At 42.3% G+C, this 13,663-nt stretch overlaps 2 protein-coding genes across 5 annotated transcripts in view; one reads left to right on the forward strand and one right to left on the reverse strand.

Annotated features, from left to right (window-relative positions):
• Positions 1–9,431, forward strand: part of slc39a11 (solute carrier family 39, member 11) — a 116,382-nt gene extending 106,951 nt beyond the window's left edge. For both annotated transcript variants that reach the window (XM_076759946.1, XM_076759947.1), the window contains exons 7-10: positions 5,158–5,227; positions 8,017–8,115; positions 8,245–8,403; positions 8,504–9,431. In XM_076759946.1, the coding sequence (XP_076616061.1) occupies positions 5,158–5,227; positions 8,017–8,115; positions 8,245–8,403; positions 8,504–8,582 (407 nt within the window). In that variant the 3' untranslated portion in view covers positions 8,583–9,431. The remainder of the gene's footprint in view (positions 1–5,157; positions 5,228–8,016; positions 8,116–8,244; positions 8,404–8,503) is intronic.
• A 1,065-nt stretch (positions 9,432–10,496) lies between these two features.
• LOC143338997 (ankyrin repeat and SOCS box protein 12-like) lies at positions 10,497–12,821 on the reverse strand. 3 transcript variants are annotated; one of them, XM_076759950.1, is made up of 3 exons: positions 12,715–12,821; positions 11,133–11,903; positions 10,497–10,830 (listed from the first exon to the last, which is right to left on the reverse strand). In XM_076759950.1, exons 2-3 carry the CDS (start codon positions 11,893–11,895, stop codon positions 10,679–10,681), a joined length of 915 nt encoding a protein of 304 aa, XP_076616065.1. In that variant the 5' UTR covers positions 11,896–11,903; positions 12,715–12,821; the 3' UTR covers positions 10,497–10,678. The 3 variants fall into 3 exon arrangements, with proteins under 3 accessions (XP_076616065.1, XP_076616066.1, XP_076616063.1); XM_076759951.1 differs by having other exon boundaries at positions 12,747–12,816; XM_076759948.1 differs by having other exon boundaries at positions 11,133–11,900; positions 12,715–12,796.
• Positions 12,822–13,663: the final 842 nt, after the last annotated feature.

A 13,663-nucleotide genomic window follows, 5' to 3' on the forward strand; every position in this document is an offset into this window, starting at 1 on the left:
ATTCTCTAAATCAGTGGAAGTTTACTGGAAGGGATGAACACAATTCTTCTGAAAGATATTCCTTCATTTAGTGTTTGATGATGGTGGTGGAGAGCACTGTCTAACATTATCTAAACTCAATGACACAATTCAGTGACTCATTATTCCCAGTAGAGGGAGAAAGGACAGAGGTAAGAATAGGAAGGTCGCTCAGAACAACTTTGCATTCATGTTTGGAGTGCAGTGTCCTTCTCCTCTAAGGCTGCTTTTATGGTTGTCAGATGATACATGTAAGCATCTCTGGGGGTCAGAGAATAGGTGGTAGGGTTAACCATAGTTTGTGGAGGCTTGCAGACGTGTCAGATGTGCACACCTGTTAAATCTCAACAACCCTTTGTGAAAACTTAAGCACAATGAAAGCAGGTTGGTTAAACTCTGGTCAGAAAGCAGGTTTGCAATGGAAACGGAGCAAGAACAGCTGGACGTTGAGACCGAAAACAGTCTGACATAAAGATAATACAAGGAGCTGCTTTGGTGAGAGTCTGTTGTTCTGGCACAGGTGAGGTGTTGCTGGAAGAACCTGTGTTTCTTACCTGCAGCAAATTTCTGGGCAGTCTGTCCAATCAGTGTATGTAAAAATGTCGACCTCATAGTGGTGCTACAGGAAAACTGAATCACCAACGTCAATGGAATTCATCCTCTGAGGACAGTGTATGTCTGTACGGGAGCTAATGAAGAACCATCCAATCGTTGTTGAGATACTTCTGTGGAGACCAAAGTGGTGGACCATCAGACAGACTAGCATCGCTCTCCCTGGAGCTGTGCTGTGAGTAGGTGTATAGACTTCCTCCAACCATTCACTCAAAAAGGACAGAAAAAAGATTCTGGTGTTCTTGGACACTGACAACACACATCGGTGTCACATGAAATCTAAGTTTCGAGTTCTTCACAATGGAACTACAGCACTGCTCTCTGCTCCGCAGATTGTAGAATATTTTAACAATCCATGAGATATTCATTCAACAGCCATGAGATACGGACAAATACGAGTCTCATGAGTAAAATTGCACAGGTGTGTGGACATTTGCTGGCCCATTCTAACCCAGGTCTCTGTTCTGGACCAAAACCCTCCAGCTCAGTGGACTTACAAAACACTCCCAAACCCCCAGCTCACATTTCCAGCAGTGTAGCAGTACTACAGGTGAGCAGCTGTTGTCGGAAAATCCTTATTTTTGATCAAAAAGAGCAGATGATAGGACTGTTTCTCTTGCTCATGTATTAACTTTCCAACAGGTCCCAACAGATCGTAGCATCAGTGATTTTGGAACTTAAAGACAAGAGAATAAAGAAGCAAATTCATTGTTGTGGTCTTGTGTCTTTAAATCTGTAACGATTTAAAAACTTCTAATCTGTCGCTAGTCTTGTACTAACTGTCCAACAGCAGCCACTGAAACTCTCTCAGCTAATGTTTTATTCAAAATCATTGGACAGTTTTTCAGTGCAGATACAGTTTCTGCTGGTCCCAGACGGTTCCAGAGGATTGAGATGAATAGTTATGAGGACGCACCATTAAACTGGAGGGTGTTTGCCCATAATGATGCTACAATATGTCCACCTGTAATGGCCCAGTGGGAATTTGATTAGAACTGGTGTGCGTTGCTATTAGCAGTAATGACAGGCACGAGATTATGATGAGGTGGCCTCTGGGCTTGTGAAGCATGCAGCTGCTCCCTGCCGATCTCTTACTCTGTTGCCTTTGCGTGGTCTTTCCACTCTTTCTTTCCTTCTCTCTTTTGCCTCTTCTTACTTCTCTCATTCTCTCTTTGTCTTATCTTTATCTTTGTCACTTGCTCTTGGCTTGAGGCAGCGTAGCCTGATGTAGGCTATTAATATTGCAGAGAGAGGCAGAGATAATAGAGTGTAATACGCATAAATGGAGAAAAGGAGCTGGAAGAGTCGTCAGTCGTTCTTGCATACATGAGAACAGATAGCTAATTGCCACTATATGATATATATGTATATGTATGTGTATAATCATATTGTTTATGACATTGGTTCAATTTCCAAATGAAAAGAGGAAACTGAAGGTCTGCCGTTACACAAGTAGTTCTGTGAGGCTGGAAATGTGCTTTCATACAGTCAGCAGTTTCTACCACCAACTCAGTTGTTTCCAGTGTAAACATAGAGGCAGATCTTCTGCCAAGGCAGACAGCAATGATGGTGGCGAGGAGATTCCCGTGTTATCGTTTCGTTCTTCAGATTAAATAATAGAATAAGTAATAAAGCTGCAAGTGGCAATTATGGGTTCCTTTTGCACTCAACTGAAGAAAGCAGGTCTGTGGACCTAAATTAAAGCCGCAAGCAGCAACAAACGGCTTTCAGGTTTCAAAAAAGTGAGCAAAAAAGCTTCAGCTGGTTTAATTCTGTTTAAACAATGAGTGAAGCCAATCACACACGTTTCTCAAAGCCTGCAGCATTTCAATAATCGTGCACTCAAAGTGGTCGTCCAATCATCGGATTTTAACAAAACTGAGCGAATGTTGAGGAGCTGGCATGTGATATCTCACATGAAATTAATCAGGATTGCTCAGATCATCTTGAGTTATGAGTAAATATGTGATAGGTCACGCCCTCTTGCACCAGCCAATATGGCACTTCAGGTTTTGGTTAATACTTGCCCCCAGAGCATGTAAACTTGAATGGGTGAAATTTTGGGTTGTGTGTGGTCCACTGGCAGCAGTGTTGACTGTAGAGTCAGACAGCCGCACGATGGAAAGACCTGCGGTGTCTCTCCTTCACACACTGGGGTTGAAGCAGCCTGTCACTGAGGGAGCTACCCAGTGCTGTCAGGATGCTGCATGGGGCAGGACACACTCTCCATCAGGGGTGATAACTGGGCCTTCTTTACCAGTCTGTTAAGTGTCTTCCTGTCAGCAGAGCCGCCAGAGAACTTTTTCAGGTGTTTTTGCAGGTCCAGTCTTTGTGGCACGTTGAGGATTGTTAAACCTTTTCAGCTGGCTGCTACAGCCCGCCACCTGACACCAGCAACCATAGCAACCAGATGAATAGTCTGACATTTTAGTAAGCGCTTGTTCACTTTCTTGCCCAGAGTTAAATTAGAAAATTGATAACACTACCACGTCTGTGTGTGAAATGTGAAGCTATGAAGTCCAGCTAGCCAAAGTTAACAAAGTCAGCATATCACCTCGTCTGAAGCTCACTAATCAACGCTGTATCTCATTGTTTTAATTGATACAAAAATCGGAGCGTAAAAACCACACAGTGGGGTTATGTGCAGGATTATTTCTTGGCTGGGTCCTCCTGGAGTCTGCGCTGGTTGCAGCTTCACGGTGACGACATGACTCCAGACTTTGTACTAAACTAACCTGCTGGCGGTAACTTCATACTTAGCATGCAGACATGAGTGGTACCAATTTTCTTGTCTAACTTTTGCTGAGAAAGAGAATGAGGGTATCTCCCTTGTGTTAAACTATTCCTTTGAATGGAACCTGATTTTGACTGTATCTGAGGCTATATTCCACTGTTGTACAAAGATAGCAGTTTAAAAGCAATCCGTCTGGAGCAACATCGCCTTCAAAGCTAGATTTTCCAGAGGTCCAATGAATACATATGTTATTAGACTCCATTAAACATGTCATAATGCTAGCCATTCCCAAGGCAACGGTTATTATATTATTATTGTTACTACTATGTTAATAGTGGTTACATCATATTGACTATCTCTATAACTCTACTACCCCTTACTCCACATACCTACCTGACCAGGATCACTGCACACATGACACAACTGTCATACAAACATACACACACACATTACCCGCACTTGTCCTACCTAATCTAAGCCAAATCTCTACCCCCAGACCCTACATACATAAACACATAAACACACAGGGACACATCCTCACTCATAAACACAGTCGTGCCATATTTAACAGATTTCCACTAAAACACAAACTAATTACCCTCTTTTACATCACAGTAATTGCATGATGTTAATTATTATTAGATCTACTGGGACTATTATATCACCCCTGTTTGTTTTGTTTTCATGTATCATGCCAAGTTCTGTACACCCCCCTGCTTTTCCTCTGTTTGTCCTCGTATAATCTATCCCCATTCCTGTCATTGTTGTCACTATTGTTTTGTTTTTGTTGGTCCCGTTGGACGTGGCCATTAGCTGCTGTGGCTGAGTTGCACCTCGCAGGATTAACAGCTTGCTGTCTGAAAGCATCTTAATGCTCATTAAGTAACAGAAACTGAAGAAAGAGGTGAAGCATCTTCGCTTTCTGGGGTGATTACCTCTGGTCAGGCAAAACAAAATGGGCCTGAAGGTAGCTCCACAGGTGGCCATGTTCTTATGCATGGGTTTGTTCTCTATGCGACAATTTAGGCTTAGCTCTACAGCTGTGTTTTGGCGATAAACTGTGATAACACGTGTTGACTGCAGGATGGAACTACAAAACTCAAAAGAAGCTCTCAGGTCAGAAACATGCTTCTTGAGAGGGAGTTCGTTCAGTGTTTTCAGAAAAATTCCAGGAAATTAGCATGCTTTAGCCCTGAAACGAGCTTCGACAGGACTGCTGGTCTGCGTATGAAGTAGCTGTGATAACACTTCTCTGCCTTTGTGGTATGAAATGCAAAACAGCCTGTAGATATGACTGCATGCACACACATACTCCTCAAACACACGAATCCACTCGTAGATCACACAGTGACCTTTTCGTTTTCAGTTTGAATGGTGTTTACTTTAAGTATGCATGACAGGCGCTTCAAATGAGACAAACGGGACGTCAGAGGAGAGGGATGCTGTTCAGCAGAGTGTGTAAAGAGGGAACCGAGACAGCAGTCACAAGTACAGTGAGAGAAATCCCTCGTAGGGCAGCTGTCTTGTTGTAGTTCTCTATTGTTGCAGTTGAAGTGAATCCTAACAGTATTTACTCTCAGCTATGGACCAGTAGTTTGGCAGATAAGTTGATTCTAAGGTGCACGTCCAAAGGGCTGCCTCTGCACATATGGTTGGAGAAGTGAAACCTCAGTACTCACTTTGCCAGCGTTGTTCCTTCCTCTTACTTAAAATGTTGTTTTTCTTTCATAACGATGCTTCAAGACAAATCATAGGCTAACAAGGATCATCTGCCTGTGTTTTTGTGTCTGCAGAGGGTTTGGCTGTGGGGGTCGGGTTCGGAGCCATTGGGAAGACTTCATCTGCGACTTTTGAAAGCGCCAGGTAAGATTGGTATCAAGAGACAGACAAAGATACATGCAGTACACATCTGCATTGATCCAAACTGTCACCTTTCAACACAGGCAGGCGAGAAATGAAGCTGCTAACTCAGATATGAGTTATGGATGTGCTGTATCTTGTCAGGGCACATGATTTTCAATATGGAAAAAATGCAGACAAAGTGCTTTCCAAAGGCAACTGGACTAGCCTGAGGACTGGCTGCCTTCCATGGTTGAGAATCTTCACAGAGACATTCAGCACAGCATCACAGCTGGACCCAAAATTATGAATCCCAACGGGCTGATGTGCTTCAAGACGCTGTAATTGGTTTTCCAAACCTGGAACATTTGTCCGTCATAAAGTAAAAACTGGTTATTTTTCAGTATAAGCCTTGAGAAAGTTAGGTTTGGATATATTGTTCAAATGTTTGGGGATTAGGGAAAGGTTTGGCATGTTAAAGGTCATGTTAAGAACATGGGGCTGTTGTTGTGTGCTGCTGACATCTAGTGGTCCCTTTCCAATACTGCAGAGAACAGTGGCCTTACTGTTGAAGATGCCTGTTCTTACCTCATTTTATTACCCACCAAACCCAATCTTTTGAACCTGCTTCTGTTTAGTGTGTTTAAAGTTAGGGTACAGATATGGGCAGGATTACCCTGTGAAGCACGTCAGCTGTGCCCATGCTTTGTTTGCCTGATGTAATAAATGAAAGCTTATATTCATTAGTGTTCCACAAATAATAACTTTGATTAATGCGAAACAAAAGAAGTTGAGAGTTTTTTATTTTTGATATTAATATATCCTACTAAATCCTACTAATATAGGAAAACTGTAGACAAACGAGTGCAACACTATGAATACTTTCAAGAAGAGACTGTTGAGCAGCTTGTGCCATATTTAAAAGATTATCACGTCTCATGTGCCTTTGTGACAGCTGACTTTTCATCCCACTCTCGACTGTGGCCATTCAGAGCAGCTATGAACACTTTTGGCTCATGTTTTGGCTTAAATGTACTAGTCTGGCTCTGTCCAGTGACATAATCCGTCTATTAGCAGCTTTAACGCTCACTAACACGTTAAATCTCATTTGTTTAAGCTGTGCAGAGGCTGTGACAGAGCCAGGCTAGCAGTGTCCCCCTGTTTCCAGTCTTTGCGCTAAGCTAACGATCTGTTGGCTGTAGCTTGATATTTAATACAGTAGACAGTTTAAAGAGTGGACTATTACAAGCAGGAATATTTACCGACTGGGAACAGTGACTTCCTTAAACCTCCACTGCTTAATAAAGTCTCAAAGTGCTGAGAAATTCATCCAAAGTGAGGCCTTATTTCTCTTTTCTTCTCCCATAGCCTCACTAGTCATATCCTTCATCCAATCATGTGCTCACAAAGTGGTGAACCTCTCTCCATCCTCACTTGTGAACGACTGAGTCTTTCCAGGATGCTCCTTTCATCCCCAATCATGATACAATCACCTGTTGCCAATGGACCTGTTTACCTGTGGAATGTTCCAACAGGTGTTTTTGGAGCATTCCACAACTTTCCCCGTCTTTTGTTGCTCCTGTCCATACTTGTTTGAAACAAAAATCAATGAAGTTGGCGAGGTCAAACATTAAAAATATCGTCTGTGTACTGTTTTCAGTTGAGTATAAATTTTAAAAAAAAGTATCAAATGATCACATTGTGTTTGGGAGAGGTATATCTAGCATCTCTTTTGTTGTCTCTGCTCAGTGGGCTCATTGTTATGGCTTGGGTATATGCTGTTAGTCCACGTGAGGATGGTGGACTGAGCATCACAGCTGTCTCTGTGCTGACATCTAGTGGTTAAATCATGGCACTGCAGACAGAGAGGAGAGCTCTTGAGCAGGAGATAACTTCTGGAATTAGAGAGGCGACTGACCATGAAAAATGCATTTGTAGCAAAGTGTGTATTTTTGAAAGGGTGGTGCCAGAATATACCTCATAATTAAAACTTTGGATGCGTTTCTTCTTTTTGTGAACATGATTATGTTTTGTCATCCTCGTGGTTTGCACTGTTGCTCACAATGTCCTAATAACGTCAACAATAAGAGCAGATGGTGAACGCTACCCCATGAAAACAACCTTTGTCATCTGACTTTTAACCTTAGCTGACTGTTCATTATCAATTTCTTCCAACAGTTAAGTATTTGTCAGCCACGCTCGCGTCGTGGATGGATTTCATTTGGTTGGTCGAGGACTTTGGTCCAGACTGAAATATCTTAACATCTATCAGATGTCTTGTCCTCCCATTTTATACTGACATTTATGGTGCCCAGAGGATGTAATCTCCCGAATTTGGTGATCGTTTGACTTTTAAGGCTCCCATGACGTTGACATTTTGGTTTTTAATGACATACCTTGACAGCGGTCGGATAGATTACCATGAAATTTGTGCAGCCGTGCATGTTCCTCACACCAGGTCCTGTTGTCGTTTCAATCGGCCTCAGCTGTACTCAGTGATTATTGCCAATAAGCAAGTGCGAGCTGTAACACCCAACTTCCCCCTCTGGTAGATCAATAAAGGATTATCATATCTTACAAAATGTTGGCATGGTAACAAGCTAAGCTATGATGGTGAGGTAAACTTTACAGCTGCTAAACATCAGCATGTTAGCATTATCACTGTGAGTGTGTTAGCATGCCGAAGTTAGCATTTTGCTCAGTGTAATAATGCGTAATCGGTTGGTGATGAGACTGTACTGTATCACAAAATCTACAATACTCTGATGTGATGTGAGCTGACGTTTCCTGCTTGTTTGTTTTCGTCCCCTCAGAAATTTGGCCATTGGTATTGGCATCCAGAATTTCCCAGAAGGCTTGGCGGTGAGCCTACCGCTCCGGGGTGCAGGGGTGTCATCATGGACAGCCTTCTGGTGAGGAAAAAACGGTTGTCTCTGTCCAGTCCCTGTGTCAGAGAGGACAATAATGACCCAACACTTTGCTAGCAGCCTGGACTGAGCACAGACACTGAAACTCTGTACCTTGTTGCTGTTTTCCGTCAGGTACGGCCAGCTGAGCGGCATGGTCGAGCCTATCGCAGGGGTTCTGGGCGCCTTCGCTGTTGTCTTGGCCGAACCTCTGCTGCCTTATGCATTGGCTTTTGCTGCCGGGGCAATGGTATACGTGGTGGTGGATGACATCGTACCTGAGGCTCAAGTCAGGTGAGATTGAGAAGGAGGAATTAAGGTGGATTTACAGCTGGACTTTCAGCATCTGTCCCAACTGATGTTCATTTTCTTCACTCACACTTGGTGTCACCAGTGGGAACGGGAAGCTGGCGTCCTGGACCGCCATCCTGGGCTTCATCGTGATGATGTCACTCGACGTGGGGCTGGGCTGAGGTCACCCTGAGACCTGGCACCATGTCAGCACGACCTGCCGTGATGTCACCACAGAGCAGCTGACCTCACTTCTTCAAAACGGGACCAAATGAAGTGTTTTTTTCTGAAACACTGTTCATAGATTTTGTTTCAATTGTTGCTACTTGAAATTGAGAAATAAGAGAAACGCAGAACTGTTTTGTAAAACAGGTCACGAGGATGACTGGACTCAATGTCTTTTATTTTCATGCATATTTCCTGAGAGCAGCTGCCACCTTTTAAACGAGCAGATATCTCAGTGAGGAATGAATTCATGGATTTTCTCCTGATTCCAGAGCTTGTGAATGTTTTGCTGAAGGGACATATTTCTTTTTAGTTCTCCATTTTCAAAAGCACTGTTTTAAAAGAGAAATGATCAGTTCTGAAAGTTAAATGAATGTTTTGTTTTTTTTTAGTTGCCTTCTTCCAGTTTTTGTATTCCTCAGTATGGCGATACTTGAAGTCTGGTGTTTGATTTGGTCATTTGTGGGACCGCCAAGGAATGATTCCATTTCACTTTCTCCTCTCTGACTTCATCATTGTCACAGCAGTGTGATTATGGTCTACTGAAACATGAAATTCCAAATATGATGCATCTACACAATTTTGACTCTTATGAGGATCCACCAATTCAGACGTCACATGACTTCCTTTATCCTCGTCTATACAGTCTCCTTCTCAACCAAATGCAGTGCCTTCTTCTTTGTAGGGCACAGTCTCCTGCCATCTCCAGGTCAGTCTGAAGAATCATGTCTAATTATTTAAATGCAGATGAAGTTATTGTTGAATAATGTGAAGTATTTATATAATTAAACAACCAAGTGATTCTCAGTTTTTTCCACCTGTCTGCCTTCTCTGGTTTAGTCTGACATTCATTCTGAAATAAATATCCACTTGCAGGCACCACTGATGGCACAGATCCTACGAAACCTAAAAATAAGCCTTCTTCAGCACATGATGTTTTGGATATTATTCCTAAAAATGTTAAATTGTTTTAAGATAGGTATACTCACCATCTGAAGTCATATTCATTTCTCTCTGTGAATGTTCCTGTTATTAGCCATGCTACCAGTGTGGCTCTGCTAATGTCTGTCTGTCTGTTGACCACCTTGGTGGAAATATTTCAACCACTATTTGATGGATTGCCATCAGATTTTCTAGACATTCATGAACCCCAGAGGATGAATCCTACTGACTCTCTGCCTCATCATGGGGTCAGAATTTCCATGTGCCTAATACTTTGTTTTATGACCAAATAACTGCAAAACTGATGACATTCCCATCAGCCTCAGCTGTACGTTGTGTTCAGTACTAACTAGCAAATGTTAACATGCAAGCATGATATACTTAGATGGTGAACCTGGTATACATGCTGCATCTTCTTCACCTCCTTGGCAATGACCTGGTTAGCATGCTGATGTTAGCATTTAGCTCAAATCACTACTGTAGCCTCACAAGTTTTCCTTAAAGTTTATGCTTAGAATCAGTTTAATTTGCCATTCAGATGGTTTTTACTGTATTTCAAACTCACCTGAATTCTTTCATTTCACAGGTAACAACAATTATTGCGCATTTTATAATGTACACAACATGTGGTTCATGTGAAGATCATTCTTAATTCTAAGAGCACAATCGAGTGATTCTTAGGATTTTTTATATACACAAGACCAAATTTGACTCTGAGCAGCTTTACACGTGACTATGATTCATTTTAAGAATCGTTGCATGTATTTTAATGGACGGAGGCAAACCTGCCAGCATTCCGAGGAGCAAACAGCTCTTCTAAAAGAAGTAACGAGCTCGTGATGAACATGTGGCAAAGAAATGGCTTCCTTCAGAGAGCTCTCTCGATAGCTACAGGGTAAGTCCTAATAATAAAACAGAAGAACAGAATGTATCACTTATCCACACATTTAATGATTAGACTTGAGAATCAGTCTGGAGAAGAGCAGCACATGTACACACAAAAATCCTTAAAAAAAAAAAAAAAAGATAAAGATGGCCCATCGTCTACAAATCCAACAAAGCCTTAGCTGAAATAAAGGTTCATTTATATGATTTTTCTCCAGCTCCTTCGCTACAGGACAGTGACTGGGGCTGGCTTGTGTTGCAAGAAATTAATGAGACTTGTTGGCATTTCCAGCTGGTCGATACAGTGGATCTTGTTGATCTTTTGGAGGTATCTTCGGACAGCGAGTCGGCACTGTGAAGTCAAGGCCTTTGGATTTCCTGGAGAGGACAAGGAGAGAGTTATTGCTCGGGTGTCACATAATAACAGATCAAACGGACTTTTAATTAATTTCAGTTAACTCCTTCACAGAAAAAGATCTATATATTTAGTGGCTGTTAGTGGCATGAAGACTTTAATTCAATGCTCTCTTTTAATCATTAGATTAAACAGAAGAGCTGCACAAGAGTTAGCTGAGACTATGTTGTTTTTTTTAAATATTCATGCTCACGCACAGACTGATGTGAAAATCCAATCCTGAAAAGCAGCGTTAAAGATGGATGTCAGCAGTCGGACTCGATACCTCTTTCCTGCAGAAGCAGCTCCACAGCCTCGTTCTGCTTGGTGGACTTCTCGATGATCAGCGTGGGGAGGTAGACGTTTGCGCCGAAGTCGATCAGAAGCTGGATGTACTCCACGCCACAGCCATGCCTGAGGCACATCTCGAGCACAGTTTTGGGCTGCTTGATAGAACTCAGCAGCTTTGTATCTGTGCAGTTGTAATCTGGGTCTGCCCCGTAGAGGAGCAGCAGTCTGAAACACTCCATGTGTCCGTAAACGGCAGCCAGGTACAGCGGCCCGCTCGACACCCTGGCTCTGCAAGTCCAGAGCAAGACTTTGGAGCGGGAGTTCACCTCTGCGCCATGTTTAAGCAGTTCCTTTAATATCTCCACATCCCCCTCTCGGGCAGCAGTGAGGACGGGGGAGCAGTTGTTGGATGAGCTCCCGTTGGGGTTGGCGCCAGCTGCGAGGAGCGCTAACACACAGTCCAGGTATTTCCCACGGACGGCTGCGAACAGAGGCGTCTGAGCCTTGACATCCGCACAGTCTACCAGGGCACCGTGGGCTAGCAGAACCTGCAGACAGCTGAGATGACCTTTCGACACTGCGGCGTGCAGAGGTGTGCCTGCAATGCCCCAGCCACCTCTGCAGTTGATGACTTTCTTATAGATTTCTTGGCAGAGCATCTCATCGAGGAGTCTGTCATTGTTTTGTAACACTGCTTGTCTGAGCTGGGAAATTTCACAACTGCTTTGTTCTTCTTCAGAGGTCCTTAATTGGAGCATAGAATCTGCTGAAAAAGGTGAACAAATGAACAACATGAAGACAATGAATACATATCTGACAACTGCTTTCTTTTTTTATAGTGCAGACCTGGTTTGTAGTTACGCCCTCATTCTCTACCTAACACAGATACTTTAAAACGCAAAGAAAATAAATCAATTCTTGAATGAGGCTTAGAAGTTACTAGAACCTTTATATGAAGCCATTTCCTGTGGTATCATAACGGCCTTGGTGAGTAAAGGACCATTTATGAGCTCATTTCCGAGCAGTAACATCCTCTATGCAGCTGTCACTCAGCAACGTGTAGGCGTTTCTCAGGAAGCATCGAGATACACCGCTGTATCATCTCCACAGAAGCCCACTACACCAAACTCCCTTCAAAAGTTTCATAATTTAATGTTTAGTGACTTATTGACTAAAATACAAAGCCAGTCGGCGATGAACTACCCTCGACTAAGTATATTAAGGTTTTCTGGAAAATTCGGCAAACAAAAAAATCTACGATAATGCATAATTAGCTAAGTACAATACCATTTTCTAAAATGCCTATCTCCTTCAGAAATAATAATAATTGAGGAAATAAAACGCATTTAGCTGCGGCTTGGTGTACCGTTATTGAATAAAAATGTTGCGTCTAGTTTGACTTTCCGTTAAACATACAGTAACATCACGCATCAGTGCTAATACGCGCTCCCCAACAGCAACATTTCCGCTATACTGACCTAAAACAAATACCAATATGTCCGGTTAGATATTAAACTAATGCTAATTTCGCGTGTCCTTGTTTATAATTGAGTTGTGGCAACATAAAGAAGTCATACCGTTAGGTTTTCTTCGCTTTATATTAGCCTACCAAAGATATGTCACCATCAGCTGCCTCCTTCATCTTCCTGGTTGTTCTTCTTCCTCGTCATGTTGATGTTACGGCTCTGATTCAGTTTAATGTCGCATTGCTGCCCTCTAGTGTTCCTATAACAGAATGGAGCCTGAAGTGCGGCCGTGGAACAGCTTTTACCGCGTTAAATTATAATCGGTGAATTGGTTGGTCTGTTTAAAAAAAAAAAAAACCATAATAAACTCACTAAACACATGATTTATTTCATTAAAAAAGTGCAGTCCGTGGGCCAATAGTGGTCCTTAGAAACATTTTGTGCAGCCCTCAACCTGTCATCAAATATTCATCAATTAATTATATTTGAATCATTTTACACACTATTTGGCTACTGCATCAGACTGAGCCCCCACAGGCTTCAGTCGGGTTAGGAATGGCAACTTGCAGAGAGCTCCTGGTTGCGCGACAACTAGTCACCTGCAAATGTCATAGGAATTATGTTCTGCCATCAAAGCCTGTCCTGTATTTCTGTGGATACCATTAGCAGTTTAATGTGGAAGAGCGATGGAAAAGCCTACATGGAAAAAAAGCTCTGTGGTTGAGGATAAAAGGGGATTTCAGGAAAAATTGATCAACTCTTACTTTGTTGGACCTCGGGGATGGATTAAGTGATCTAACTTAATCTGCAAACAGATCAGTTTGGTGCTCAAGGAATTTTAATGTAATCATCTAATGTTAAACACCATTGTGAGATCAATTACAAATCCTGCAACATGTTTATGGGGTTCCCTGCAACAGAATAATTTCCCAAATTGGGATCAAAAAAGAAACAGTCTAAGTCTAAATCTAAGTCTGTGTGGCCCCTAGTTATGAAAACTTTGAGAAGCCCTGTTTTAAAGTAATGAAAAAATGGAGTCAACATGTAGCATACAGTGTAA

The sequence above is a fragment of the Chaetodon auriga genome, chromosome 20 (genome assembly GCF_051107435.1).
Source record: "Chaetodon auriga isolate fChaAug3 chromosome 20, fChaAug3.hap1, whole genome shotgun sequence".
In the NCBI taxonomy this organism is placed as follows: Eukaryota; Metazoa; Chordata; class Actinopteri; order Chaetodontiformes; family Chaetodontidae; genus Chaetodon; species Chaetodon auriga.

What these genes read in the sequence shown, in the direction of transcription:
- LOC143338997 (XM_076759950.1), bottom strand. Translation starts at nt 11,895, where the DNA reads ATGCTCCAATTAAGGACCTCTGAAGAAGAACAAAGCAGTTGTGAAATT. An exon ending in GCTGCTTCTGCAGGAAAGAG is followed by an intron (nt 10,831 to 11,132) that starts GTATCGAGTCCG and finishes TGTCCTCTCCAG; the next exon opens with GAAATCCAAAGGCCTTGACT.